The 26996-nt window shown below is 40.4% G+C and overlaps 1 protein-coding gene across 2 annotated transcripts; it reads right to left on the reverse strand.

Moving 5' to 3' along the window:
- Nucleotides 1-11: 11 nt before the first annotated feature.
- PSMD12 (proteasome 26S subunit, non-ATPase 12) lies at nucleotides 12-26467 on the reverse strand. Of its 2 annotated transcripts, XM_009191058.4 has the most exons (12): nucleotides 26257-26425; nucleotides 20982-21156; nucleotides 17438-17497; nucleotides 17222-17350; nucleotides 13204-13311; nucleotides 11211-11315; nucleotides 10011-10160; nucleotides 9796-9930; nucleotides 8769-8881; nucleotides 7631-7805; nucleotides 4917-4994; nucleotides 12-3161 (listed from the first exon to the last, which is right to left on the reverse strand). In XM_009191058.4, exons 4-12 carry the CDS (start codon nucleotides 17339-17341, stop codon nucleotides 2952-2954), a joined length of 1194 nt encoding a protein of 397 aa, XP_009189322.1. In that variant the 5' UTR covers nucleotides 17342-17350; nucleotides 17438-17497; nucleotides 20982-21156; nucleotides 26257-26425; the 3' UTR covers nucleotides 12-2951. The 2 variants fall into 2 exon arrangements, with proteins under 2 accessions (XP_009189322.1, XP_003913375.1); XM_003913326.5 differs by lacking the exon at nucleotides 20982-21156 and having other exon boundaries at nucleotides 26257-26467.
- Nucleotides 26468-26996: the final 529 nt, after the last annotated feature.

Genomic DNA, 26996 nt, shown 5'->3' on the forward strand with positions numbered 1-26996 from the left:
CTGAAAAGAAGTGATCTTTTAAAGTATGAGTTTATTCTCCAGATTTTCTTAAATACCCACAAATTAGTGTTTTTATTGCTGCTATATCCAAGAGCTGAAAACAATTTAAAATATGTACTTTTATCACATTTAACATTTACGAAAGATAGAATGGAACTGTTTGAATTTTAAAGATGAGTTTTTCAGATTCAGTAACATATGGAAATTGAGGATAATTATAGAAACAGCTATTGAACTCTAAAATAAAAAAATCATATGGAAATAAAAGGTATTTCATTTGAAAAATGGCTCATCACCTCTCCTGCTGGTTAATACACTAATGACAATGAAATGGAATCAAGTATTATCTTCTCCACATTGAAAACAAAGTGCTTCTTTTCCTGATTGCCAGCTTTAGGTCTGCAATGTAAAACAGGATTAACTGAGGTTCCGAACAACTCAAATATTTTACTATTCTACTTTATGCTAATGAATTATATTGTAATACTAAGAAAATAAATTGGTAAATACCTCATAAATTTGCTGGATTAATGTTTGACAGGAAAAAACAAGAAATGGATGAACAGCTGATCGAGTTGGGTACAATGTGGTCACTGGGACAGTTACAAATAGCACTAAATCATAATACACAAAGAGCCTAGTGTGTGTTAAAGAAAGACCAGAGGGTTTAGGCGCAGTGGCTCATGCCTGTAATCCCAGCACTTTGGGTGGCCAAAGTGGGTGGATCACCTGAGGTCAGGAGTTTGAGACCAGCCCGGTCAACATGATGAAACCCCGTCTCTACTAAAAACACAAAAATTAGCTACATGTGGTGGCAGGCGCCTGTAATCCCAGCTATTCAGGAGGTTGAGGTAGGCGAACTGCTTGAATATGGGAGGCAGAGGTTGCAGTGAGCCAAGATCGTGCCACTGCACTCCAGCCTGGGCAACAAGAGTGAAACTCCATCTCAAAAAAAAAAAAAAAAAAAAAAGAGGAGGAACATTTGCAATCTCTATGGCAACATATTTGGCCAAATAGTCCAGGTTTGACAAGCTCACAGGTAATGAGTCCCTAGAAGGATGAAGTTAATGAAAAGCTAGTTTCAAATTAGCTCCAATTTTATTTACAAGTTAACAATACACAATTTTATCTTCTATCCTTTTCATTCAAAGGAAAATTAAAACCATACTGTTAGTGTGAACTTCTGTTTCTGAACTTGCCAATTTTTTTTTTTTTTTTTGAGATGGAGTCTCACTCTGTCACCTAGGCTGGAGTGCAGTGGCGTGATCTCAGCTCACTGCAACCTCTGCCTCCTGGGTTCAAGCAATTCTCCCACGTCAGCCTCCCAAGTAGCTGGGACTACAGGTGTGCACCACCACACCCGGCTAATTTTTGTGTTTTTTTTTAGTAGAGACAGGGTTTTGCCATGTTGGCCAGGGTAGTCTCGAAATCCTGACCTCAGGTGATCCACCCGCCTTGGCCTCCCAAAGTGCTGGGATTACAGGCGCCAACCACTGCGCCCGGCCTTTTTTGGTTAGTTTTTAAAAGACAAGTGATAGCAGATGTTGATGTTATTAATGTGACCAATGCACTGAATTTCCAAAGAATAAAATTAGATTACTTTAGTACTATATGTCCTTATTCCCAGTGACTCACAGGATAAATATGACAGATATCCCACAACTGTCTTCAGTCCTGGGATCATAAAAAAGGACAATTGATAATTTTCCATTAAGCAGAAAATTAACTAGGAGAAATGCCATTTCTAGAATGCTGTTTTTCTTTTTCTCTTCATTTGAATTTTTTTAAAAAGTAGACCTCACACTTTCTTCATTTAAACATCATTTTAAATAACCTTCTAACATTGTTTTATTTTTCTATTTTCTCTGAAATAAATCAAATTAAAACTTGCAAAATTCGTTCACACCAATTCATCTCAGATGTTTCTTTGACAGCAAGCTACTTTTAATTCTGTGAAAATATTTCAGTACTATACCACTTACTCTATGAGGGTGGCCTGAAGTCTTTCTTTTTGCCATTTTTTTTAAAGCATAAAAAAACTAGGTTATCCAGTGTTCGTATAATGGAACTAAAAGCTCCTACAGAGATAATGAATTTGGAACAATAATGATGTAATTAGACTTACAAGTATAAAGCTACAAATAAGCCTTATAAAAACAACTTTATGTTAAATTTAAACCCATATAAAGGGGAGAGGAAGAGCAAAAAAGAAAAAAAAGTAGTCACTATCCCTATAGACAGGACTTAACACCCAATAACCTGTGTCAATGATGTCAGTTGATTCTGTTGAACAACTGATCAAGTCAGAGGATGAGGGCTGAAAGCAATCAAGCTACTGTGACTAGAACCAGCCCAACTCAAAAAAAGAAGTCTACAGCTTACCAGATTGTTGCATACACGCTCAGTTTAGACTTTCTGCCACAATATCAAAGTACAAATTCTTCACAAATCACAACTCTATCCCAAATGTTCCTGTATGCTCTGTTGCTTTTCTATTCTACTAAATGACTGATAGCTTTACAATGAAATTTATTTTATTTAAAAAACACTTGCCAAATCACTACCCCACAAAATGTTTAGAATCAGAGGTAACTGTAGAAAGGAAATGTGTATATACTGCTTTTATTATTGTAATATGTTTGTTAGTTGAATGAAAACAAACAGTAGCTAAAAAGGTTTCAAATGATAGAAAAACATATCTGGGTAAGTTATGACACAACTTTTTGTGTATTCAGACGACAGAAATGTGTATTTTTGCACCAATTGCAAATGCAAAGTTAACAATGAACTTGGGGAACTGAAAGGTCAAAGGGAGTCTCAAAACATATTCACTATTTTAAAATTTAAGACAAAGAAGCTTAGAAAAAAAACCCCAACATATACACCATTATAACAGTCTCTTTTTTTTAATGACTTCCAATTTTAACTTTTTTCTAAAAGCATTAAGACCCTTATTGTAGATTATGTATCATCTCCTCTTTGGCTATGAGATGTGTAGTTTTGTTAACCAGAGACATTAATGAGTTCAGTTTCTGAGACCAGTCATTTAATAAATTATTTGGATCCTTAGGTCTCTGGAAGTTGATAATTCCTGCTAATCTGTCTACTTTAGCAAAGATGGTCTTGTTAACTACTAGATTTGAGAGAAAGGCTTCGGACTCCTGCAAGAGAGAAAGATGAATTGGATTAAGACAGGATAAATTACAGACAATAAACAAAACTTCAGAAAAGCATTTTCTTTTTTTTTTTTTTTTTTTTTTGAGACGGAGTCTCGCTCTGTCACCCGGGCTGGAGTGCAGTGGCCGGATCTCAGCTCACTGCAAGCTCCGCCTCCCGGGTTTACGCCATTCTCCTGCCTCAGCCTCCCAAGTAACTGGGACTACAGGCGCCCGCCATCTCGCCCGGCTAGTTTTTTGTATTTTTTAGTAGAGACGGGGTTTCACCGTGTTCGCCAGGATGGTCTCGATCTCCTGGCCTCGTGATCCACCCGTCTCGGCCTCCCAAAGTGCTGGGATTACAGGCTTGAGCCACCGCGCCCGGCCCAGAAAAGCATTTTCTAAACTCTTCATCCAAGAATATGCAGGGGAATTCATTTTTAATAGTAACTGTTCAGCTGGGTGTGGTGGCTCACACCTGTAATCCCAGCACCTTGGGAGGCCGAGGTGGGTGAATCACTTGAGGTCAGGAGTTCAAGACCAGCCTGAGCAACATGGTGAAACCCCATCTCTATTAAAACTACCACAATTAGCCGGGTATGGTGGCATGTGCCTGTAGTCCCAACTACTCCGGAGGCTGAGGCAGAAGAACCGCCTGAACCCTGGAGGTGGAGGTTGCAGTGAGTTGAGATTGCAAAAAATGTACTCCTGCCTGGGCGACAAGGCGAGACTGCCTCAAAAAAAAAAAAAAAGAGTTAGCAACTGCTGACTTCCTGTAATAAGTACTTATTTTACTGATAGTCTAGGGAATGAATAGAATCTGAGTAGACTCAGTCAGGGGTGAGTTTGAATCTGCCTCCTTGCAAGCTCAATGCTGCTGGTATCCATGCCAACAGCAAGTTGGTCTACTCCCTTTTCTACAAAGTTTCCCCTCAAAGGCAGTATGGTACAGTGAACATTTCCAGAAATGCTGGGTTAGAATATGCGCTCTGCTACTTGGCAACTACGTACCACGGACAAGACACTTGACTTCTAAGGACTCTGGTACTCTCATTCATAAGTGACAAGAGCTCCCTGACAAGCTGATCAAGGAGCAAACCTTCCAACTCTAATGTTCCATGAGTCTTATCACCTAAACTGTCACAACTCCTTCTGGTGACAGAAATGGCTTTTCAGGCCATTACTACACACTTGGGTTAACTCCTCTTTGTGTGCTATGCATTTTGTCAACATGAAACACAGACCTGAAGACAACATTGCTCCAGCAAGACCTGGGATCACTTGATACTTAGGTTAGTTTTTGGTACTCAAGATCGCTTGGGAAACTATCTATTACTCTCTTACCTAAACATAAAATTAAATCATAAAATTGATTCTCTTTTTTTTTTTTTTGAGACATAAATCTTGCTCTGTTGCCCAGGCTGGAGTGCAGTGGCGCAATCTCGGCTCATTGCAAGCTCCGCCTCCCAGGTTCATGCCATTCTCCTGCCTCAGCCTCCTGAGTAGCTGGGACTACAGGTGCCTGCCACCACGCCCAGCTAATTTTTTTGTATTTTTAGTAGAGACGGGGTTTCACTGTGTTAGCCATGATGGTCTCGATCTCCTGACCTTGTGATCCGCCTGCCTCGGCCTCTCAAAGTGCTGGGATTACAGGCGTGAGCCACCGTGCCCGGCCATAAAATTTGATTCTCTTACTCAATTTTTACAAGTCAATATTCAAAAAGAATGCCTACAAATAACTCAAAGTTGATTACTACTTACATCAACAGACAGATCCAGAAGCTGTGCCATCCTTTTCATTGTTATCCGAGTATAATATTTGGCCATTATTCTAATATTCTGGGGAGAGGATAGAGAGCAGGGAGAATACGTAACATTTGTCAGCAAGTCTCAAAGTCCATTTATTTTCACATCCAAGGTAAGTTTACTTAAAATGTTATAGACTCGGAGCTTTTATTTTTCTGTAGTCCATAACTGGAGCAAAGCTAGTTCTAATCTTCAGTAACAAAACTAAATACTTATTTTGGTTCCTGTAGTTATTTGTGAATTACTATGAATATTCTACACAGCTCTTTAAATATATAGTCAAAATATATGCCTGACTTAACTAGTGGTTAAAAATTATAATTGTACTGAAATATTTTTGCTGAGTGCAAGAATCTAAAGTTAAGCTTTCTAATTATAACACAAATGTTTTAAAGGCTAAAATCTAAAAAATGATTGGAGATCGATCGGGTGCAGGGACTCACACCTGTAATCCTAGCACTTTGGGAGTCTGAGGCAGGAGGACTGCTTGAGGCCAGGAGACCAACACCTGCCTGGGAACATAGCAAGGCCCCATCCCCACAAAAAATTTAAAAATTAGCTGAATATGGTGGTGCCTGCCTATAGTCCTAGCTATCTAGGAAGCTGAGGTGGGAGGATCCTTTGAACACAAGAGTTCAAGGTTACAGCGAGCTATGACTGTGCCACTGCACTCCAGTCTGGATGACAGAGCTAGACTGACTCTCTCTCTTTTTTTTTTTTGGAGACAGAGTCTCACTCTGTCACCCAGGCTGGAATGCAGTGGCGCGATCTCGGCTCACTGCAAGCTCCACCTCCTGGGTTCATGCCATTCTCCTGCTTCAGCTTCCCGAGTAGCTGGGATTACAGGCGCTCGCCACAACCCCTGGCTAATTTTTTGTATTTTTAGTAGAGACGGGGTTTCACCAAGTTAGTCAGGATGGTCTTGATCTCCTGAACTTGTGATCCGCCCACCTCGGCCTCCCAAGGTGTTGGGATTACAGGCGTGAGCCACCGCGCCCGGCCTGACTCTCCCTCTTTCAAAAAAATAAGATTGGACATCATTTCAAATACTCATCACTTTACCCTTATTCCAATGACTTACAAGTAGCTTCAAATTAAATTTCCTAATTTTCACTGGCGATGGTGCTGCAGTTAAGACACAGAGACTCCCCTTTACTGTTCTTATACGCAGTATTATTAACAATAGCACTCAAAAAAACGTGGGGGAACAGTGGGGAGAAAAATGAACTCAATCTTTGAAGAAGCTACATCGTCTCCTATCTCTACCAGGGCTGATGGCAACACGAACACATCAGAAAGCACGAGAAGCATTCTTCTCCTCGCTTTTCTTTTATCCTTCAAATCTAACCTTTTCCTTCATGCTTTAAATCTAATCAATGGCTGCATTCTATTGATTTCCTTCCTTAAAACAATCATATTCCACGCACTCTTTAATCCCTTGGCTACTGCCTTATTTAAAGTCCATATATCTCTCACCTTAGTAGTTTTCTCTAGTCTCCTCCCTCTCCAATGCATTCTCCAAACTCACTCTCAGAGGGACCTGGTGCGCAGGCTGCCCTCCCTTGTTCCTGCCTGCCCGATACCTCACACTCCTCTTACAAACCTCACCTCAATCATCAATTCATCCAACCTGATCATTCCTCTATGTAGAAAAGTTTCCCATAAGCCTCACTCTGCTCTCTAGATACTTGTACTACAATATCTGATACTTTTTATTTATAAGTACATCTTTCCCTATAATTTTTAATGTTCTTATTCAAGGTAGGGTAATGTCTTTTTTTTTGAGATGGAGTCTTGCTCTGTCGCCTAGGCTGGAGTGCACTGGTGTGATCTCCACTCACCGACACCTCTGCCTCCTGAGTTCAAGCAATTCTCCTGCCTCAGCCTCCTGAGTTGCTGGGATTACAGATGTGCGCAACCACGTCTAGCCATTTTTTGTATTTTTAGTAGAGATGGGGTTTCCCCATGTTGGCCAGGCTTGTCTTGAACACCTGACCTCAGGTGATCTGCCCACCTCAGCCTCCCAAAGTGCTGGGATTACAGGCATAAGCCACCACGCCCGGCCTAGGTAGGGTAATGTCTTATTCTCCTGTGTGCCCTGGTACTTTGTACAGTGTCTAGCACATAGAAGGCTCACAATAAATGTTTGTTATGTGAAGGAGTGAATGGTAACATAATACAACATGACAACAGTGATACTAAGAAGATCAAAGTTCAGGTTTAAGACATGTTACCTGCTTCCAAGACTAGTAAGTGAACATTAGAGAGAAACACCCTCCTGCCCCAATTCTTAGGAAATTCTGTCTGGTTTATACGCTATAAATTTTGGATTCCTGAGAGGTTCTCTCAAAATGAAGCAAGCTAAAATACAGCTATCTTTTCTGAAAAGCCAAAAATAGGGAAAAAACCCAAGATGCGTGAGATACATTCCAATATGCTTTGGGAAATGCAGAGTAAACATCTGAACACCAAATTTTTATCACTACTACAGTGGGCATACAAAAAACATCCTAAGTGAAGAATTAAAGACATAACATCCTAAATGAACATTTGATTATCAAATGTGAAAAACAAAATAGTTTATGCTCAAATTTGCCAAAATTTAATTCTAAAAAATAAATTCACTAAAGGTTAAAATAAAAATTGTCATTTCTATGACAGATTCTTACATGTTCAACAACTCTGTTCTTCAAGTCTTTCCACCTTTTTTCGCCTTCCTCCGTGGAACCAAAAACATCAGTTGCAGGACTCTCAAGGGAACCTTTTCTTAATTCCATTCCATAGTCCTCAACGAGTGTGGACCAACGCATCAACTCCATTGTGGTAAAAAGCTTTAAAAGATCCCTGTAAATTGTATACATCTTAATATTCCAAATCTGTAAAAATTAAGTATTAACTAATATAATAGCAAAGTTCAAAAAAATCAACAAAAACTGTTTTCGTTAAATTTTATTTAGTAGAATGAGATACTGTTTGGTTATTGTGTATTTTACCAACTTTATTACCATTTTTCCCACAGTAGCTCAGAATACAGCATTCTCCCACTTAACACTCTGCTCTTTTCTGCACTGTCAATTTCTGAAATAACTGTAAACGTACTCATGAAACAAACAGAAATAAGAATCTGTTGTGCTTATGATGAAGCAAGTCTGTTTTATATAATAGATTTTCAGAAGTATGCATTTCTGAAAATCACAAAGCTCTAAACTACTAATGATGAAACTCTGTCAAATAATTAATCAAAAGCTGCCAGTGTAGACCTGATATGAAACTTCCACTTGATAAGCAATTTAGAATAAAGCATATTATAATCTCATTTATTGTTAATGCAATGCTAAAAAAAAATTCCACCACTTTATCATCTCTAGTTTTATTCTCTAGTATAATCTATCAGTAACCAATTAAGAAGTACACACTTAGGCCAGTCGCGGTGGCTCAAGCCTGTAATCCCAGCAGCACTTTGGGTGGCCGAGGTGGGCAGATCACCTGAGGTCAGGAATTCGAGACTAGCTTGGCCAACATGGTGAAATCCCGTCTCTACTAAAAATACAAAAATTAGCTAGGCATGGTAGCGGGTGCCTGTAATCCCAGCTACTCAGGAGGTTGAGGCAGGAGAGTTGCTTGAACCCAGGAGGCAGAAGTTGCAATGAGCTGAGATTGCGCCATTACACTCCAGCGTGGGCAACAAGAGTAAAACTCCATCTCAGAAAAAGAAGTATACACAGAAGTATACACTTAGGTTAGCCAATTTTTTTTCAAAATAGTGTTTCTACTGAGATATATCATGATAATTTCAAAAGTACTTACTTGTATTTGGGAATTTCTTCTAACTTCTTGTCACCACTTATTCGGTGAACCAAATCTGACTGTTCGTTGTCAAAAGGAGCCAGGATAACATAGAGTACAACGCTCTTCAGAGCCTAAAAGAGTTGTACAACAAAAGTTATACGCAAGACTAGACATGACGGAAATTTTGACGAAAACTGAACAATCATATCCATTTTAAATTTTAAAGTCATAGCTGGGTGCAGTGGCTCACGTCTGTAATCCTAGCACTTTGGGAGGCCAAGGTGGGTGGATCACCTGAGGTCAGGAGATCGAGACGATCCTGGCTAACACGGTGAAACCCCATCTCTACTAAAAATACAAAAATAATTAGCTGGGCGTGGTGGCACGTGCCTGTAGTCCCAGCTACTCAGGAGACTGAGGCAGGAGAGTCACTTGAATCCATGAGGCGGAGGCTGCAGTGAGCCGAGACTGCGCCACTGCACTCCAGCCTGGGAAACAGCAAGACTCTGTCTCAAAAACAAACAAAAGACAAACGAACAAAAAAAAGTCTTAAGGGGAAAAATATTTCCAGGCTGCCTTTTCATAGTGTCTTTCTATAGCATTTAGTTTTCACAAACTAATATAATAAATCATTGCTAATCTGACTTACTACCTCAGCTGACATTTTTCTTGACATTCATTTTTGACAAATGTATAAAGAAAAAGTTCTTATAACAAGTTAGCAGTATAAATGTGAATATATATATAAGCCCTTTAAAATAGTTTTGTAAAATAATTTTCCAAAGTAATGTCGGGTCTTTATCTGCAACCTTTATTAGGATATGACCCACTGTACATATTTTAAACAGGAAGCCTATATTTCTCCAAAAGTGAGACATAAACTATGGCCGCAATTAGACTGAATCAGTAATCTACTGAACAACACTGAATAGAAAGCAACACCATACAACTGCATGTAATGATTGCAGTTAAAAAGATTTGAAAATAAAAAAATGCAAATTACTCTTCTGAATAAGCCATGTCAATTACACAAATAAACTCTTACCTGCTGCCATTTTTCACTTTCTGCCTGTATACAGGGAGTATCATATATTGCTCTGTAGTGCTTACAAATAGACAAATAGGATCCCTCATGTTGATCCAGCTGAATCATTAAATTATAGTACTTCAACTTTAATTTCTGCAAAAAAGTTGGCAAAACAAATTGGGATTTATGGGTTTTATTCATACCTTTAAACATGTGGTCAGAGATATGCTCACCTCGGTATTTTCTTCCTGGAAAAATTTGGTGTTAATTTTCTTGCTGATGATTTGTGTTCGAATGTAATCCTTCACAGCTAGGCAGAGCCTCATTTGCTCCAAAATAAATTCCACTCTCTCTTTCTTTTCCATTGACCCGTAGGTTTCCACCTAGCACAGTAATTCCCGAAATAAGTTTATAATACTTTGCAATTTTGTGAACTGCAACAAAATTAAAGATACTAAAATATTCATCCTTGTTAAATAATAAGAACCTTCATGTATATAGGCAGAGTGTTGACAATTATATTAAAAGCTATTTACCTCTAGAAAATTATAATTTATAATGGACTTTCCCCCTTCTGGTATAAAATTCTATGAATTTTAACACATGTAGTGATTTGCACAACCACCATCACAATGAAGATACAGAACTCAAAAAACCTTCCTCATATTGCCCCTTTATAGCCACACACTTCCCCCACTCATAAGCCCTCCCAAGACATCCAATGATCTGTACTTCATCACTACAAATCTGTCTTTTCAAGAATGTCAAATATAGTATGTAATGCTTTGAGGCTGTCTTTATTCACTCTGTATAATGGCCTAAATTGTAAGATTCATTCAAGTTATACATCAATAGTTCATTTCTTTTTATTGCTTAGTAGTATTCCATTGTATGGACATACCACAGTTTATTTATTCACCTGTTGAAGTATATCTGGGCTGATTTTATCTTTTTATTATCACAAATAAAGCTATTCTGAACAGGTTGTGTGTACTGGTTTTATGTAAACATAAGTTTTCATATCCCATGGGTAAATAAGAGTGGGATTGCTGGGTCATATGGTAAGCATATGTGTAACTTTATAAGAAACTGCCAACCTGTTTTCCAGAGTGGCTGCACCACCTTGCATTCTCACCAGTAAGGTACAGGAGCTCCAGCTGCTTTGCACCCCCACTAGCACTGAGGATTTTATTGTTTAAATTGTAGGCATTTTAATAGGTATGTAGTGGTACCTCATTGTGGTTTTCTTAATGGCTAATGAAGAAACGACAATTTTAAACATAAAAAAAGATGCCATTCACAGGCTTTCCATCAAAATTCAAAACAATTATTGGTCCCAGACATTTTGGATAAGGGATATTCAACCTATATTTCCATTAGAAAATACTGCTGACTAAACAAAGTTTTACCAACTCTAAAATGCAGTACCTTACCTGTAACTCCTGTAGAATGGAGGCTGCCTCTTTCACATCACCATTTTGTTCTTTTATAGTTGCTAATGTTTTAGTCAGTCGAGCACGCTCAATTTCAACATAAATCTACAAATGAGAAATTTACACAATCAAAATTCCGTGGAAACGTGTTAAAATTGAAAAAGTAGGCTGGGTACGGTGGTTCACACCTGCAATCCCAACATTTTGGAAGGCTGAAGCAGGAGGATCACTTGAGGCCAGGAGTCTGAGACCAGCCTGGGAAACATGTTAAGCCTGTCTCTACAAAAAATCAAAACATTAGCTGAGTGTGGTGGCATGCACCTTTAGTCCCAGCTACTTGGGAGGGTGACACAGGAGGATCACTTGAGCCCCGGAGCTCAAGGCTGCAGCGAGCCATGATCAGGCCACTGCACTCTAGCCTCAGCAACAGAGTGAGACACTGTCTCAAAAAAATAAAATAAAAGGTAGAACTGAACTTTTTTTTTTTTTTTTTTTTTGAGATGGAGTTTCACTCTTGTTGCCCAGGCCACAGTGCAGTGGCATGATCTCGGCTCACCACAACCTCTACCTCCTGGGTTCAAGCAATTCTCCTGCTTCAGCCTCCCGAGTAGCTGGGATTACAGGCATGCGCCACCACGCTCAGCTAATTTTGTATTTTTAGTAGAGATGGGGTTTCTCCATGTTGGTAAGGCTGGTCTCGAACTCCCGACCTCAGGTGATCCACCCACCTAGGCCTTCCAAAGAGCTGGGATTACAGGCATGAGCCACCGTGCCTGGCCAGAACTGAATTATTCTTTAACCCAACTATAACAATATTTATTTTACAGCTATTGTGCACTTTATCTACCATGTACAAACACAGTTGTGGAACATTTTATATTTCACAAATATATCCGTAATTCTTAAGAAAATAAAACTTTATCCATTATTTTGCAACTCTGCTTTCAGAACCTAAATATGAAATTACTATGTTTAACAAATAATAGGACCACAAGCTACATAAATAGCACAGAAGATGCAAAAGCCTTGTGATTATTTGAAAAGTGTGTTATATGTAGTCCAATATCTACAATTAATACCCTAATTCTGATTTATGTTTAAATACAAGACTATCTTATTTAAAAATACTTAATTTTGCTAGGTATTAAAGTTGTTAACATTTTTGTAGCTATAAGTAATGTTAGATTTATAATTTCCAACAAATTAAATACTAAAAATATGACTACAGTATAAACTAAAGCACCTAGGGAATGAATTTTCATGCTTAGGCTTGCTTACCCTATTTCCAATAATAGCAAACTAATTACAGCTTCCTACATCTATCATACATTTCTTACTTTGGTATCTCTGAATATTATTTCCTCTATGTCTAAAATGCTCTTCTCCCACACCCTGACCCTGTAGAATTTTTATTCTTTTTTTTTTTCTGAGATGGAGTCTGGCTCTGTCGCCCAGGCTGGAGTGCAGTGGCCGGATCTCAGCTCACTGCAAGCTCCGCCTCCCAGGTTTACGCCATTCTCCTGCCTCAGCCTCCCGAGTAGCTGGGACTACAGGCGCCCGCTACCTCGCCCGGCTAGTTTTTTTTTTGTTTCTTTTAGTAGAGACGGGGTTTCACCGTGTTCGCCAGGATGGTCTCGATCTCCTGACCTCGTGATCCGCCCATCTCGGCCTCCCAAAGTGCTGGGATTACAGGCTTGAGCCACCGTGCCCGGCCATCTTCTTTTTTTTTAAAGTCACATATATATCTACGATAAGATACCCAATTCCCAGAAAAATCTAGATATACCATGGCTGTCACTATTTAAATAGATTCATTTGCAGAAAGGGATGTACAAAGACATTACTGGTTGAATTACAGTGATGACATTTTGTGTATTTCTTTAAAAAATAAACACAAATAAATACTTGTACAAAATATCTACATACATTAAGTATCTCTGAATACAGAAAAAACAGTACATATCATTGTGAGTTATGTCAACAGAAAATTTACCTTGCCTTCAGTAACCATTCGTAGAGTATCAATTAATCGAAGTTTGATAGGAAGGTCTGTGATTTCCTCAACATACGTACAGCACTGTTGAACCATTTTGGCAACAGCCTAAAATATTAAAAACCATTCATAAGTAAAATACATTCCTCACAGAGGAAAAAAAATGTATTTTATTGACAGAAGAGCAACGATCGAACTTGGTCTTCCCAAGCAACTCTAGACAAGGAAACGTCATACAGAACATCACATCAAAACTCACTGATACCTAAAAAGTACCAACTACTCCGTAACAAGTCAGTAAAGGTCAGGAAAACCTCAGATGCAGAGATGCAGGCAAGCAGGAAAGCATGGAAGAAATGGCATCTCACGAAGGGAAGAGAAAGCAGAGGTCCATGGCAGCTTGAAGCCATGACCTGCAGATACTGTGACTGAGGAGGAAAAAGGCAGTGGCAGAGGCAAAACGTGAAACAGTTCTACCACCTGGGTGGGAGGAAGAGCCACAGTCACCCAAATTTACCTCATTACGACACTGTGAGCCAGAGACCCTCTCGCCTTCAGTTTCCTCATAGGTTATTATCAAGGGGCTGGAATACATTCCTTTCAACACTAACAATTCTATGATCTAGGTCACAAATCAGCAAACATTTTCTGGAAATTTTTGCAAATGTTCATAAAGTAATTATTGTGGACTTTGCGGGCCACATAGTCTCTGTGGCAACTATTCAACTCTGCCTCCTTAAAAACAAATGGGTATGGCTGTGTTCCAATGACTTTATTTATAAAAATAGGAGGTGGGTGGGATTTGGTTTCTGTCCCATCATTTGCCAATGCCTGATCTCTAGATTTTAAGCAATATATCATAATCATTAATAATTAAGACCCTGGGCCGGGCGTGGTGGCTCACGCCTGTAATCCCAGCACTCAGGGAGGCTGAGGCAGGCGGATCACGAGATCAAGAGATCAAGACCACCCTGGCTAACACAGTGAAACCCCATCTCTACTAAAAAACACACACACACAAAAACTAGCTGGGCATGGTGGTGGGCACCTGTAGTCCCAGCTATTCGGGAGGCTGAGGCAGGAGAATGGAATGAACCCGGAAGGCAGAGCTTGCAGTGGAGCCCAGATCGCGCCACTGCACTACAGCCTGGGCAACAAAGCAAGGCTCCATCTCAAACAAACAAACAAACAAACAACAACAAAAAAACAAAAAACAGTAATAATAATAATAATGAGCATGAGTCATCAAGAGAATGTTAAATTACATTAAGTATATTTTGGTTAAGGCAGCAGCAAAGTGAACAGAGTATCTTAGAAAGATTTCCACGAAAAACATTTAATGTTTAAGCAGTTTAGGCTAAATGTTTTTGTTGTGGAGGTGATTTTATTTTCTTTTAGGTTCGGGGGTACATGCGGAGGTTTGTTTCATGAATATATTGTACAGTGGTTAGGTATGGGCCTCTAGTGAACCTATCACCCCAACAGTGAACACTGCACCCAATAGGTAATTTTGGATACAACAGGTAACTCTCAACTCCTTTCATCCTCCATGCTTTTGGAGTCCTCAGCGTCTGTTATTTCCGCCTTTTTTTTTTTTTTTGAGACAGAGTTTTGCTCTTGTTGCTCAGGCTGGAGTGCAATGGCGTGATCTCGGCTCACCGCAACCTCCACCTCCCAGGTTCAAGAGATTCTCCTGCCTCAGTCTTCCCAAGTAGCTGGGATCACAGGCATGCACCACCACACCCGGCTAATTTTGTGTTTTTAGTAGAGATGGGGTTTCTCCATGTGGGTCAGGTTGGTCTCAAACCCCTCACCTCAGGTGATCCGCCCACCTCAGCCTCCCAAAGTGCTGGGATTACAGGCATGAGCCCACCATGCCCGGCTCCATCTTTTTTTTTTTTATTAAAACATTTTTTTTGGCCAGGCAGAAGTGGTGCAGAAACCCAGGGGACAGAGATTGCAGCAGGCCAAGATCGTGCCATTGCACTCCAACCTGGGCGACAGAGCAAGACTCTGTCTCAAATAAATAAATAAATACATAAATAAACGTCATATTCACATATTTTAGGTTGCCTCAATGAAATCTATGCTAATTCTTAATCCTGGCTTATATATTTTCAGTGTTTTTTTTTTTTGAGACAAGAGTCTTGTTCTTTTGCCCAGGCTGCAATGCAATGGTGTAATCTCGGCTCACTGCAACCTCTGCCTCCCGGGTCAAGCAAGTCTCCTGCCACAGCCTCCCAAGTAGCTGGGATTACAGGCGCCTGCCACCACATCCAGCTAATTTTTGTATTTTTTGTAAAGACAGGATTTCACAGTATTGCCCAGACTGGTCTCGAACTCCTGGGCTCGAGCAATCTGCCCACCTTGGCCTCCCAAAGTGCTGGTATTACAGGTGTGATCCACTGCACTGAGCCAACACTCTCTTTTATATGCATGTAAACTTACCTAAAGAAAAATAAACCAAAACCAATTATAGTAATTCTGACTTTTGCAAAAAAAAATTTAACCCGCTTTAACACTATCCTTACCCTAGAAGCAGTCTAATTAACAAAATAAGGAATTAGGACAATAACACTACGTATCTATTTTTGGTTCCATTACATCCTCTTTTATAATGTCATTGTCTTTATTATTTAAAGCAAGAAATTAAAACCCAGAAACTACTAAGGAAACAGTATTTAAAAGTTGAGATAAAAATGTAAAAAATGAGATCTACTTGTACAGGGGAACATTTAAATATATCTCAAGAAGAATAAGGAAACAGTAAAGAAAATCCAACTTCACCAAAACACTAAAAGAGAACTTACAGAATCTCTAAACAAAATGAGCAAAACAGTCTCTCTAAAATTGGCCTCAAAAATAAGTTGGAGGGCTGGGTGCAGTGGCTTATGCCTGTAATCCCAGCACTTTGGGAGGCCGATGTGGGAGGATCACTTAGGCCCAAGAGTTCAAGACTAGCCTGGGCAATGTAGCGGGATCCAAGTCCCCATTTCTACACACACACACACACATACACACACACACACACACACGATTAAATATTTAACAGTACATTCTTTTGGCAGACTTCAGTTTTCTCAGGCAAGCACTCTAAGCCAGGGTTGGGTCATCCTGGAAATGCAGCCTTGAATTATTAGAAACAATCTTAGTATTTGTTTAAGTCTACACAGGACAAGGTTAAGGCCTTGTCAAGAAGAGGGCGCAGAGAGTTTAGTCCAGGAGAGAACTATTTGTCAGTATGCAAAGCTTTTGAACGTCAGTAATACCTCAAAAAGCTGTTTTGCAAAAAATCATATATTGGGATAATATAAGAAAATGAAATATTTAGTTACTACTAAACATTTTAAAACAGCATAAAAAGATGTGTTTAATAAAAGAGATATGACTAAATAAATCAGAATATCAACTTAATAAATTATAATACAACCATTTAGAATAATAAAAGTGGGGCCAGGCACAGTGGCTCATGTCTGTAATTCCAGCACTTTGAGAGGCGAAGACAGAGGGATCACTTGAGTCCAGGAGTTTGAGACCAGCCGGGGTAATATAGCAAGGTCTACAAAAAATAAAAAAATTGGCCAGGTGTGGTGGCATGCACTTATAGTCCCATCCGCTTGGGGGTTGAGGTGGGAAGACTGCTTGAGTCCAGGAGGCTGAGGCTGCAGTCAGCTGTAATCACACCACTGCACTCCAGCCTGGATGACAGAGTGAGACCCTGTCTCAAAATAAGTAAATACATGAGGAAAAAAAAGAACAAAAGTAGCAACATCAAAATAGAACAAAGATGTATGAACACTGTAACACAATTTTTTAAAAATATGCAAACATATAAAGACTAGAAGAACAAACAGAGAACAGTTATATCATTATGAGAATGTGGACCGAATTTTAAAACACCCTCTAGGATGTTACAATGTTGACTTAACACATTTTAAACAGACTTATAGAAGAGTTTGTGAAAAGGTCTGAAATACAAATGCTTTTGTGTTTCGAGCAGACGTGATCATGAACTCACCTGTTTTAACTGACTCCGCCTTTTGGACAAAAGCATAATATTTTCATTAAGTAAATCCCATTCTTTAGCCTCATAGCACATCTTCACTACTGCAACTAAGATACGGGATGTAGATACCATATCGGAAGCCTGTAAGGGTAAAAATACATTGAAAGTTAATGGAACGATGTTCAATGAAATTAATGGTAACTGAGCTTTTCCCTGTAAACTACTCACAGTACGAGTCTGCTTTTCCAGAGAGAGAAGGGTTTCAATGACTTCTTGAAGTCTTCCTTCCTAAAATAAAAGATGAAAATGAACAATAAAAAAACACAAAAAATCCAAATAACTAGTCTAAAATGAAATGGTTTTGACACAGAAAACGAAAAATCAACGGCCTCTTCTAGAGGAAAATGATCACCCCATAACTACTTTTGCTTCTCTCCTTTTCATGATAGTGCTTTCTTCTCTAGTGGGTGATGGCAGGCAGTGGTCCCCTACTTGAAGCCCACAAGCTATTTTTAATATTTTTAAATGCCTAAGAGAAAGTGAACATGTAACAATCATGTAACATCTGAGAGAACACCAAGTCTTTGTTCTGGATTCTAATTTATCAACTCAGTGTGGTAACACCTGTTTATCTTGTTCTTTTTTTAAGACAGAGTCTCACTCTTTCACCCAGGCTGGAATGCAGTGGCACCATCTCGGCTCACTACAACCTCCACCTCCCGGGTTCCAGCGATTCTCATGCCTCAGCCTCCGCAGCAGGTGGGACTACAGGAGTGTGCCACCACACCTGGATAATTTTTGTATTTTCTGTAGAGACGGGGTTTCACCATGTTGGCCAGGCTGGTCTTGAACTCCTAACTTCAAGTGATCATCCCACTTCGGCCTCCCAAAGTTCTGGGATTACAGGCCTGAGCCACTGCATCTGGTGGATCCTGTTCTGATCAGAGACTCTAAGTGGTAGTCACATGTCTTTAAAGAATAAAAACAGAGGCCAGATGCAGTGGCTCATGCCTGTAATGCCAGCATTTTAGGAGGCTGAAGGGGGCAGATATCTTGAACTCAGGAGTTTGAGACCAGGTTGGGCAACATGGCAAAACCTGTCTCTACAAAAAAATACAAAAATTAGCTGGGCATTGTGGTGCACACCTGTAGTCCCAGCTACTCTGGAGGCTGGAGTGGGAGGCTGGCTTGAGATGGGGAGGCAAAGGTTGCAGTAAGCCAAGATCGCACCACTGCACTCTAGCATGGGCGACAGAGTGAGAACCTGTCTCAAAAAAAAAAAAAAGTAGGAAAAAATGATTCCTTTATGAAGTCACTGTCACCCTAACAGATATTTTAAAATATGGAATTCCAAGAAGAAATAAAGAGAGTGCTTGGTGCTAAAAGACAGGAAACTCTGGTTTAATTTTTCAGTGACTTTAAAAATAAATTAGTAATCATGCTTAAAGGAAATGAAAGCATCTGAGAACACCCACACATGCTATCCTTAAAGTCATGCTCTTGAGCAGATACTGGTCCAACTGAAATACAGTTTCTGACAACTTACACTAACTAACCTCTCCACACCTCTATCTCAGATGTAAAAATAAAACGTTCTCCCTGGCATATATATTTAGAGATTGGAACAATAAAACTCAAAAAATAAAAACATAAATGATAATACACCAGGACTAAAGCAAGTTATCCTATTAGGAACCACACATTTTGATAAAACCAAAACCAACATACAGCACAAAAACTGCACTCATTGGCCAGACATGGTGCCTCACGCCCTGTAACCCCAGCACTTTGGGAGGATGAGGTGGGAGGACACTTGAGCCCAGGAATTCGAGACCAGCCAGGAAAATAGGGGGAGATTCTGTCTCTACAAAAAATTTAAAAATTAGCTGGGCACGGTAGCCTGTGCCTGTGGTCTCAGCTACTCAGGAGGCTGAGGCAGGAGAATCACTTGAGCACAAGAGTTTGAGGCTGTAGTGAGCTAGGAATGCGCCACTGCACTCCAGCCTGGGTGACAGAGTGAGACCTGGTCTTTAAATAAAAAATTTTTAAAACGCATTTATTTAACACGCTAATATTAATAACTATCATGTAAACACCTCTGACAATAAGTTGAAATGAGAAGAGTATTATTTAAAAATTGTTTTTCTAACCAAAAATGAAAACTCTTTTTATCTTAATGACATTCATGGATGGTACATGACTACTATCCTTTTCTACTAATGAAAGAAACTTATTACATAGCTTCTGAATTATGGGCATAAATAATTTTTTGACTTTTTAAAATACTGCTGCCATATTTTTCCAAGATAACTTTTAAACATGCATGAATTTTCCATGCAGCACTGCATATATACTGTATAGTCCCTGTCTGAACTTATTTTAATTAAATCTGAAATATGTGATTACTAACACATTTTAACAACATTTCCCATTTGGACAGCCCTAGTTCTCCTTTCTCTGAAAGCTCTATAGATTTATGTATGTAATAAATACTGGCTAAATGTTCATCAGAGGAAAAAAATGAACAAATCTATAAATTCTCCGAAGTTGAAGGCTAATAAATCCTAAAAGATGAAAGAATCTTAGAACTAGAAAGACCGTCAGGGATTATTTAATTCAATCACTTCATTTTAGAGATTAAAAAGACTGAGGACTAAACAGCTTAAAATGACTTGCTTAGCCACAAAAGGTATCAGCAGAACTAGATCCAGGGCTCCTGCCTCAAGCTCCAAAGCTCTCTCCATGGCAGTGCCGCACTTCCCCTACCATACTAGTTTAAATCTCACTTTTTGCTTTGATCAAAGTCATCCCTATGGTTACTATCTGGCAACAAAAAGAAGTGCAAAAATAGTTAAAACGCAAAATACCGTTTAATGACAGTCACCCATCACATTTGCAATTACTATTAGTCACGTGACTGTGATCAATGGAGTGTGGTTTAATATATGGTATTCTAATTCAGAAGCATGGGTATTAAAGAATTGCATGATACATGTGAGAGAATTACACACTGGCCTAAAGCCACAGTCTGGAGTATCAACAAAACATTAAACGTCATTTTCTCACAAAGGCATTTTTGGATAACACTCTCTAAAAATCAGTAGTCACTCAGCACCTTTTCCTTTCATACTCAACCATACTGTCTCCACTCTGCAATTACCCCAAACTATATTCTATTTTGGTGTTTACTGTCTTTCCAATCTCAGTAGAATGCAACCTCTGTAAGAGTAGGGGCCATGTCTACACTGTTCATCACTGCAGTTCGGTGAGCTGCATCACACCAAGCACATGCCAGTGCTTCTGCAGATACTATGGTCCATCCTTCCATCCTTGTATCAGTTACTGATGCACGTAACTTACCTCCTAAGTGGTCTACAAGTTCCTTTAGGGATGGATGCTTGTTTACTTGTCACTTCTCTTTGCACCAACCTCCACATAATATGTGTTGAATGGACTGGCACTCACCTGATCTGTATTCAGTTGATCCTAATGGCTTACAGTTCCTGATTCTTACTGTCACAATAAGCAGGATGTGACAAACTATATGGCTGACAATTTAGTGCTATTTGAAGGACACTACTATCATTTCATTTAATACAATTTCCAATTTTCAAATCATCCCCGTTTTTTCTCCCAATCTTCCACGTTCTACCCTATTGCTAAACATCCTCCTCCTTTTCCTGTCTATTCACTCAAGTCCTGAAATTCCAACTCCTTGATGCTGCCTTTCAACTCAGAGGAACAAATGGTTAGAGAGCTATCCAAAACCAACCTGTTAGAACATGTGACTTCCGTGACTCATTTTTCTCATGAAAATAATCCTTGTAAATGATGTAAGCGACTAATGAGTTTGTTCAACATCAATACATGTTGAGTATCTGTAAGTTCTGTTTGCGCCTCCTTTAATTCCTGAATGAATCCAATCTTTTAATGATTTGTTACACAACCTAAACAAGAAAGAAAAAGGCTGATAAAAAGTCACCACAGCCAGGCGCAGTGGCTCACACCTGTAATCCCAACACTTTGGGATGCTGAGATGGGCGGATCACTTGAGGTCAGGAGTTCGAGACCAGCTTGGTCAACATGGTGAAACCCCATCTCTACTAAAAATACAAAATTTAGCCGGGCGTGGTGGTGGGCGCCTGTAATTCCAGCTACTTGGGTGGCTGAGGCATGAGAATCGCCTGAACCCGGGAGCGGGAGGTTGCAGTGAGCTGAAATCATGCCACTGCACTCCAGTCTGCGTGACAGAGTGAAATTCGGTCTCAAAAAAGTCACCACAAATAGTTGAAATTTAAAGCCAGTCCAATACTCCCCCTACATAGACTAACTTTTAAAGTGACCCATTCCTTAAAGGCGTCTCTTTTGTTTAAGCTGCTAACAATGTAAACTGTTTTACATTTCACTTGCTCTTTATTTTTGACGTTGCACATAAGAGACTGCAGGTGACCAAAATAAATGAAAAGACATTAAGCCAGGTACAGTGGTGTGTGCCTGTAATACTAGCTACTCAGGAAGCTGAAGCACGAGGATCTCTTAAGCCCAAGAGTTTGAGATCCTCATATCTTAAAAAAAAGAAAAAAAAAAAGGAAGGAAGGAAAAGACATTAACATTATCTCTAATGTTCCATTATTGGAACGCTAAGTTTGTGGGAGTTATTTATAGCCTACTGCTCAAGGTCATTGCCAAGATCTGATTTTTCACAAAAAAGATTTTGCAACCTCCAGCACAAATGGGTTAAGAGGAAGGAGAATCAAAGGATACATTCAATTTAAGAATGTAAGAAGTCCCCAAATAACCATGTGCCAAATACAACATAATCAAAAAGAGAGGACGAGAAACCCTCAGTATATTACGAACTGCTAAATACCGTATCTTTGCAGCTCAGAAAAGGCCCTCTTTAGATTAATTTTTAACTCCTGAATACAAGGCGAAGAGATAACCATCATCAAGAACTAGTATCACTTTTACTAACACCCCATCAACCTGACACAGGGTGCTTACACACAAACCACAGAGACGGTAGAATGGTTAAAAATACAGGCTCTGGTTGGGTGCGGTGGCTCACACCTGTAATCCCAGCACTTTGGGAGGCTGAGGTGGGTGGATCACAACGTCAGGAGTTCGAGACCAGCCTAGCTAGTATGGTGAAACCTCGTCTGTGCTAAAAATACAAAAAATTAGCCAGGCATGGTGGCGCGCGCCTATAGTCCCAGCTACTCAGGAGGCTGAGGCAGGAGAATTCCTTGAACTCAGAAGACGAAGGTTGCAGTGAGCCAAGATTGCGCCACTGTACTCCAGCCTGGGCAACAGAGTGAGACTCTGTCTCAAAAACAAACAAACAAACAAACAAACAAACAAACCAACAAACGGGCTCTGCAGCCAGACTGCTTGGGTCTAAATTCCCAGCTGTACTGCCATATTGTCTTGGTTAAAACACAAGCTCTCTGACTCTCAATTTTCTCTTCAGTGAAGTGGACACAATACTTGTAGCAATCCACAGGGTTGGTGTAAGAAGGTATGCCTGGAACATAGTATGTACACACCATAATCATAGCAGCTGACATCTTAATAAAATGTATACAGCAATAAATATTAGTTATTAGTTATCATTTGCAACATGGGTGTTAGGATAGACATAGAACTAGGTTACAACTACAAGAGATTTAAATGATCTACATTTGGCAATTTTACAACCCAACTCTAGAATTTGTCTGCCTTTCTAAGGCTTCTGCTATATATGGTTTCCCAACTACTACATTATTAAGTCTCTATACACAACTTTTTTTTTTTTTTAAGAGATAAGGTCTCACTCTGTTGCCCAGGGTTCTGTGCAGTGATGCGATCATAGCTCATAGCAACCTTGAACTACTGGGCTCAAGCGATCCTCCTGCTTCAGCCTCCAGAGTAGCTGGGACAACAGGTGTGTACCACCACATCTGGCTAATTTTTAAATTTTTGTGGAGACAGCGTCTTGTTAGGCTGGCCTCAAACTGCTGGCCTCAAGTGATCTTTCCACCTTGGCCTTTCAAAGTGCTATATAAACAGTTTTTATCTCCAAATGTTTTTCACATTTAAAATAAAAAATGTCTTAAGGAAATTAAGGACAAAATTGATAATCTCTTAAAGAGGCAATAGCAAAAAGAACACCATTTTTTTTAACCAGGAGATGTGAGTTTGATCTGCCTCGAATAAACCACTTAAGTTGCCTGAAGCTTAAATTTTCTCACAAGTGAAAATAACAAGAAGTTCTTCATAGTTTTATTGATGGACTCAAAATAAAATCAAAAGAATGTATACTAACTGTTCCATACATTCCAATGTAGAAATACAATGTTGTTATTATTTTTTTAATGTTTGGCAGAATGGTTAGAAAATAATATGAAATGGAAAATAAAAAGCAACTGGGCACAGTGGCTCACGCCTGTAATCCCAGCACTTTGGGAGGCAGAGGCGGGTGGATTACTTGAGGCCAGGAGTTTGAGACCATCCTGACCAACATGGTGAAACCCCGCCTCTACTAAAAACACAAAATAAGCTGGATGTGGTGGCACATGCCGGTAATCCCAGATACTCGGGAAGCTGAAGCACAAGAATCAATTGAAACCGGGAGGTGGAGGTTGCAGTGAGCCAAGATCGTGCCACTGCACTCCAGCCTGGGCAACAAGAGTGAAACTCTGTCTCAAAACCAAAAAAAAAAAAAATTAAAAAAAAAAAGCGAAACGGAAAAATACGTTTAAAAAAATTAACCAGGAGTGTAGGGTAACCATCTAATTTAAAGTTGAAACTGGCTCGGTATCAAAAAACAAAACAAAAAAAGTATACCCTCCCACAACATATACCTTGTTTTATTCAGCTGGCACATTGGCTTAAAAAAAAAAAAATCAAAATTCAAATGTACCTATCTTAACAGGTCCCAACATTCTTTTTTAAAAACACTTCTGTTACCCACTGGACACTTAAAAAAGCATCTGGTATTGGAGTTTGCAAGTTTTTCAACAGTCTGGAACATGACAACAATTATTTAGGAATAAATGCTACATAAGATCACCAGAACAATTGTAGCAGTGAAGCCTTTTTTCTTACTGATCTCTAAGCTATTTGAGGGCAAGAGCCTTGTCTGATAATCTCTGTACTTCTCATAGTATCTAACATTGACTAGGTCTTGCACACAGTAGACTGGTATTAACAGAAATTCATAAAAGATCTGGTTGTGCTTTTCTAAAGCAAATGACTTGTTTCTTCCTTATGGACACTATCATTCTATTAATTCCAAAGCGGAGGTTCAGGGGCTGACTTTGGCCTTCATATTTTGTTCTAGTTACATTGTATTGGCTCAAACAGTATTTTAAGATGACAGATTATTATCCAATTTCTAAATATTAAGGTATTTCACAGAGAAATCTATCTTCCTGGTTTCTCCCTCAAATTAGCAGCATCGACAAGGCTCGGCCTTCATCCCCAGTTGGCAAATATTATCTGAAGGTGAAGATCTGCTGCCTCCTTTTCCTGGGCAGGTGCTCGGAAGTTCAGGTTTTTGGCCAGCCGCAGTAGCTCACACGTGTAATCCCAGCACTTTGGGAGGCCGAGCTGGGTGGATCACTTTAGGTCAGGAGTTCGCGACCAGCCTGGTCAACATAGTGAAACCCCGTGTCTACTAAAAATACAAAAATTAGCCGGGCGTGGTGGCACCTGTAGTCCCAGCTACTCGGGAGGCTGAGGCAGGAGAATCGCTTGAACCCGGGAGGCGGGGGTTGCAGTCAGCCGAGATCGCGCCGCTGCACTCCAGCCTGGGTGACAAGAGTGAAACTCCGTCTCAAAAAAAAAAAAAGAAAAAAAGTTCAGGTTTTCATTACAATAGGCTTCTAGGCAGGGCAGCATGGTGTGTGACGGCACCAGCTCCGAACCTAGAATCGGTCTGCCTGGGTTTGCTTCCTGGCTTCACCACTTTACTAGCCGTATGATCTTGGCGCCTGTGATTCAACTTTTTCTAACCCAAGTTTTCTTACCTGTAAAATAAGGATTATAGCAATAGCCATTGCATAGGGCTGAGGTGAGGATCAAATGGCTTAATGTATGTAAGCACGGAGCCTGACACTGCAGAAACTACACAACAAATATCAGCTATTGTTATCTGTGTGACATTGGAGGCGGCTGAGTTTCCCACCCTTATGTAACTGATGTTTGTGGATGCTAGCTGCTAGAAAGCTCTTAATGAATTTATGGCTCCCCCTCAGCAAGCATACTGAACCTAAGATATACATACGTACCAACTTTATCACCTTTCTCCATCCTTGTTTTTTGGAAAGCCCGTTGAACTCTTATAGTACCTACTCGTCTTTACTTTTGTAGTTCCGTCTCCAGTAATGACTCCACTCCACCCAATCTTACTAATTCTTCAAGACCCAATACAAACGTCAGCCTTCCTGTAAAACCTTCCCTTATGGCACCATTAAGAATGCATAGCTTCCTTCTCGGTGTTCCAGTTAACACTCTCCCCTTGTATGGCCCTCACCACCATGCATGACTTGACTAATTCATTACGTACATCAACTCCTAAAGAACAGGGTACTGTGTTAGTCATCTGCGTACTATCACTTTCCTACCCCTTCTCCTGGCCAAAGACCAGGCACATAAGCCATGATCCATAAACGATTTAACGACATAAATGGATTGGTCAACAGCAACAGAACGAAACTCTCTGATCCAGCCTGAATACTGAAGCAGCCTCACCCCCTGAGACACCACTAAGATAAACGTTACTTAAGCAGCATCCAAGAAAGGGCAAAAAGTAAAACGGAGCCCTAAGTCCCACGGAAGGAAGTGATCATCTGTTTTGGGGAGGGTCTGGGAAGCTATAGGCACTGGCGTACTCCGCAACCCTGGCCGGGCCGACCTGGGGTCTCCCACTCGTGCAGGCCCAACCAGGGCTGGGCAGGCAATGGGGGGATGCACGCTCCAGCCCGTAGGCCCCCTGAGGCCTAAGCAGGCTCCGCGCCGTGACTCAGCCCCTGGCGCCCGCCAACAGCCAGCCGGCCTCTCCTCACCTTGGCTAGCTTCGCACACTCGGGTAGGCGCTGATCCACCGTGGCGCTGTAGTCCACCTCCATCTTGACGATGCGCCCGTCAGCCCGCTCCGAGCCGCCGTCCGCCATGGTCCCCGCCTGAGCGTCCCTTGCTGTACCCCCGCTTCGGCCACCACTCGTCACCCACACCGGAAGCCGCCCGCGCACCCGCTCAGGCAGTACGTCGGGAGCCCACGCGAAGGACCCCTCGAGGTCCCCGGTGCTGGTCGCCACTCAGGCACTGCCGCGGACAGCCCTGGGGGTGGGGCTTGAGGCACGCGGGGCGGTACTCGCCGCTCCATCCCGCAGCGTCAGGTTTTGTCTCTGGGAACATCAGACTTTTTATCTAAAATTTGCAATGAGAAAACCGAGTGTAGTAGAACAGACCATCTCATATATCCCTACACCCCTGCTTCGAAATATAATTTCTCAGGACCATGGCCAGTCGCTTAACTTTTCTTGGATCTCGGTTTTCTCATCTCTACGTTAGGAGGCTAAAGTAAACCTTAAAGTAGAAAGTTCTAAGGTTTTATCTAGTTGAGAATCTTGGGGGCTTAATCTGTGGGATCTCTGAAAGCTCCTAAGAGAAGATATGGAAGCTGCTTAGTCATTTAATAAGCAAAGTGGTTTCTTTGTTTGTTTGTTTTCGTTTTTACTATAATCCACTAAGTTGGTAAAAAGAAAAGTTAGAAAGATTTAATTGTGGGGTTTTTTTTGTGTGT

Source organism: Papio anubis, chromosome 17 (genome assembly GCF_008728515.1).
Source record: "Papio anubis isolate 15944 chromosome 17, Panubis1.0, whole genome shotgun sequence".
Taxonomy (NCBI): domain Eukaryota; kingdom Metazoa; phylum Chordata; class Mammalia; order Primates; family Cercopithecidae; genus Papio; species Papio anubis.

What these genes read in the sequence shown, in the direction of transcription:
- PSMD12 (XM_003913326.5), bottom strand. Translation starts at nt 26,364, where the DNA reads ATGGCGGACGGCGGCTCGGAGCGGGCTGACGGGCGCATCGTCAAGATG. An exon ending in CCATTCTACAGGAGTTACAG is followed by an intron (nt 10,161 to 11,210) that starts GTAAGGTACTGC and finishes TTACTGTGCTAG; the next exon opens with GTGGAAACCTACGGGTCAAT. An exon ending in AGAACAGAGTTGTTGAACAT is followed by an intron (nt 4,995 to 7,630) that starts GTAAGAATCTGT and finishes TCCTCTCCCCAG; the next exon opens with AATATTAGAATAATGGCCAA.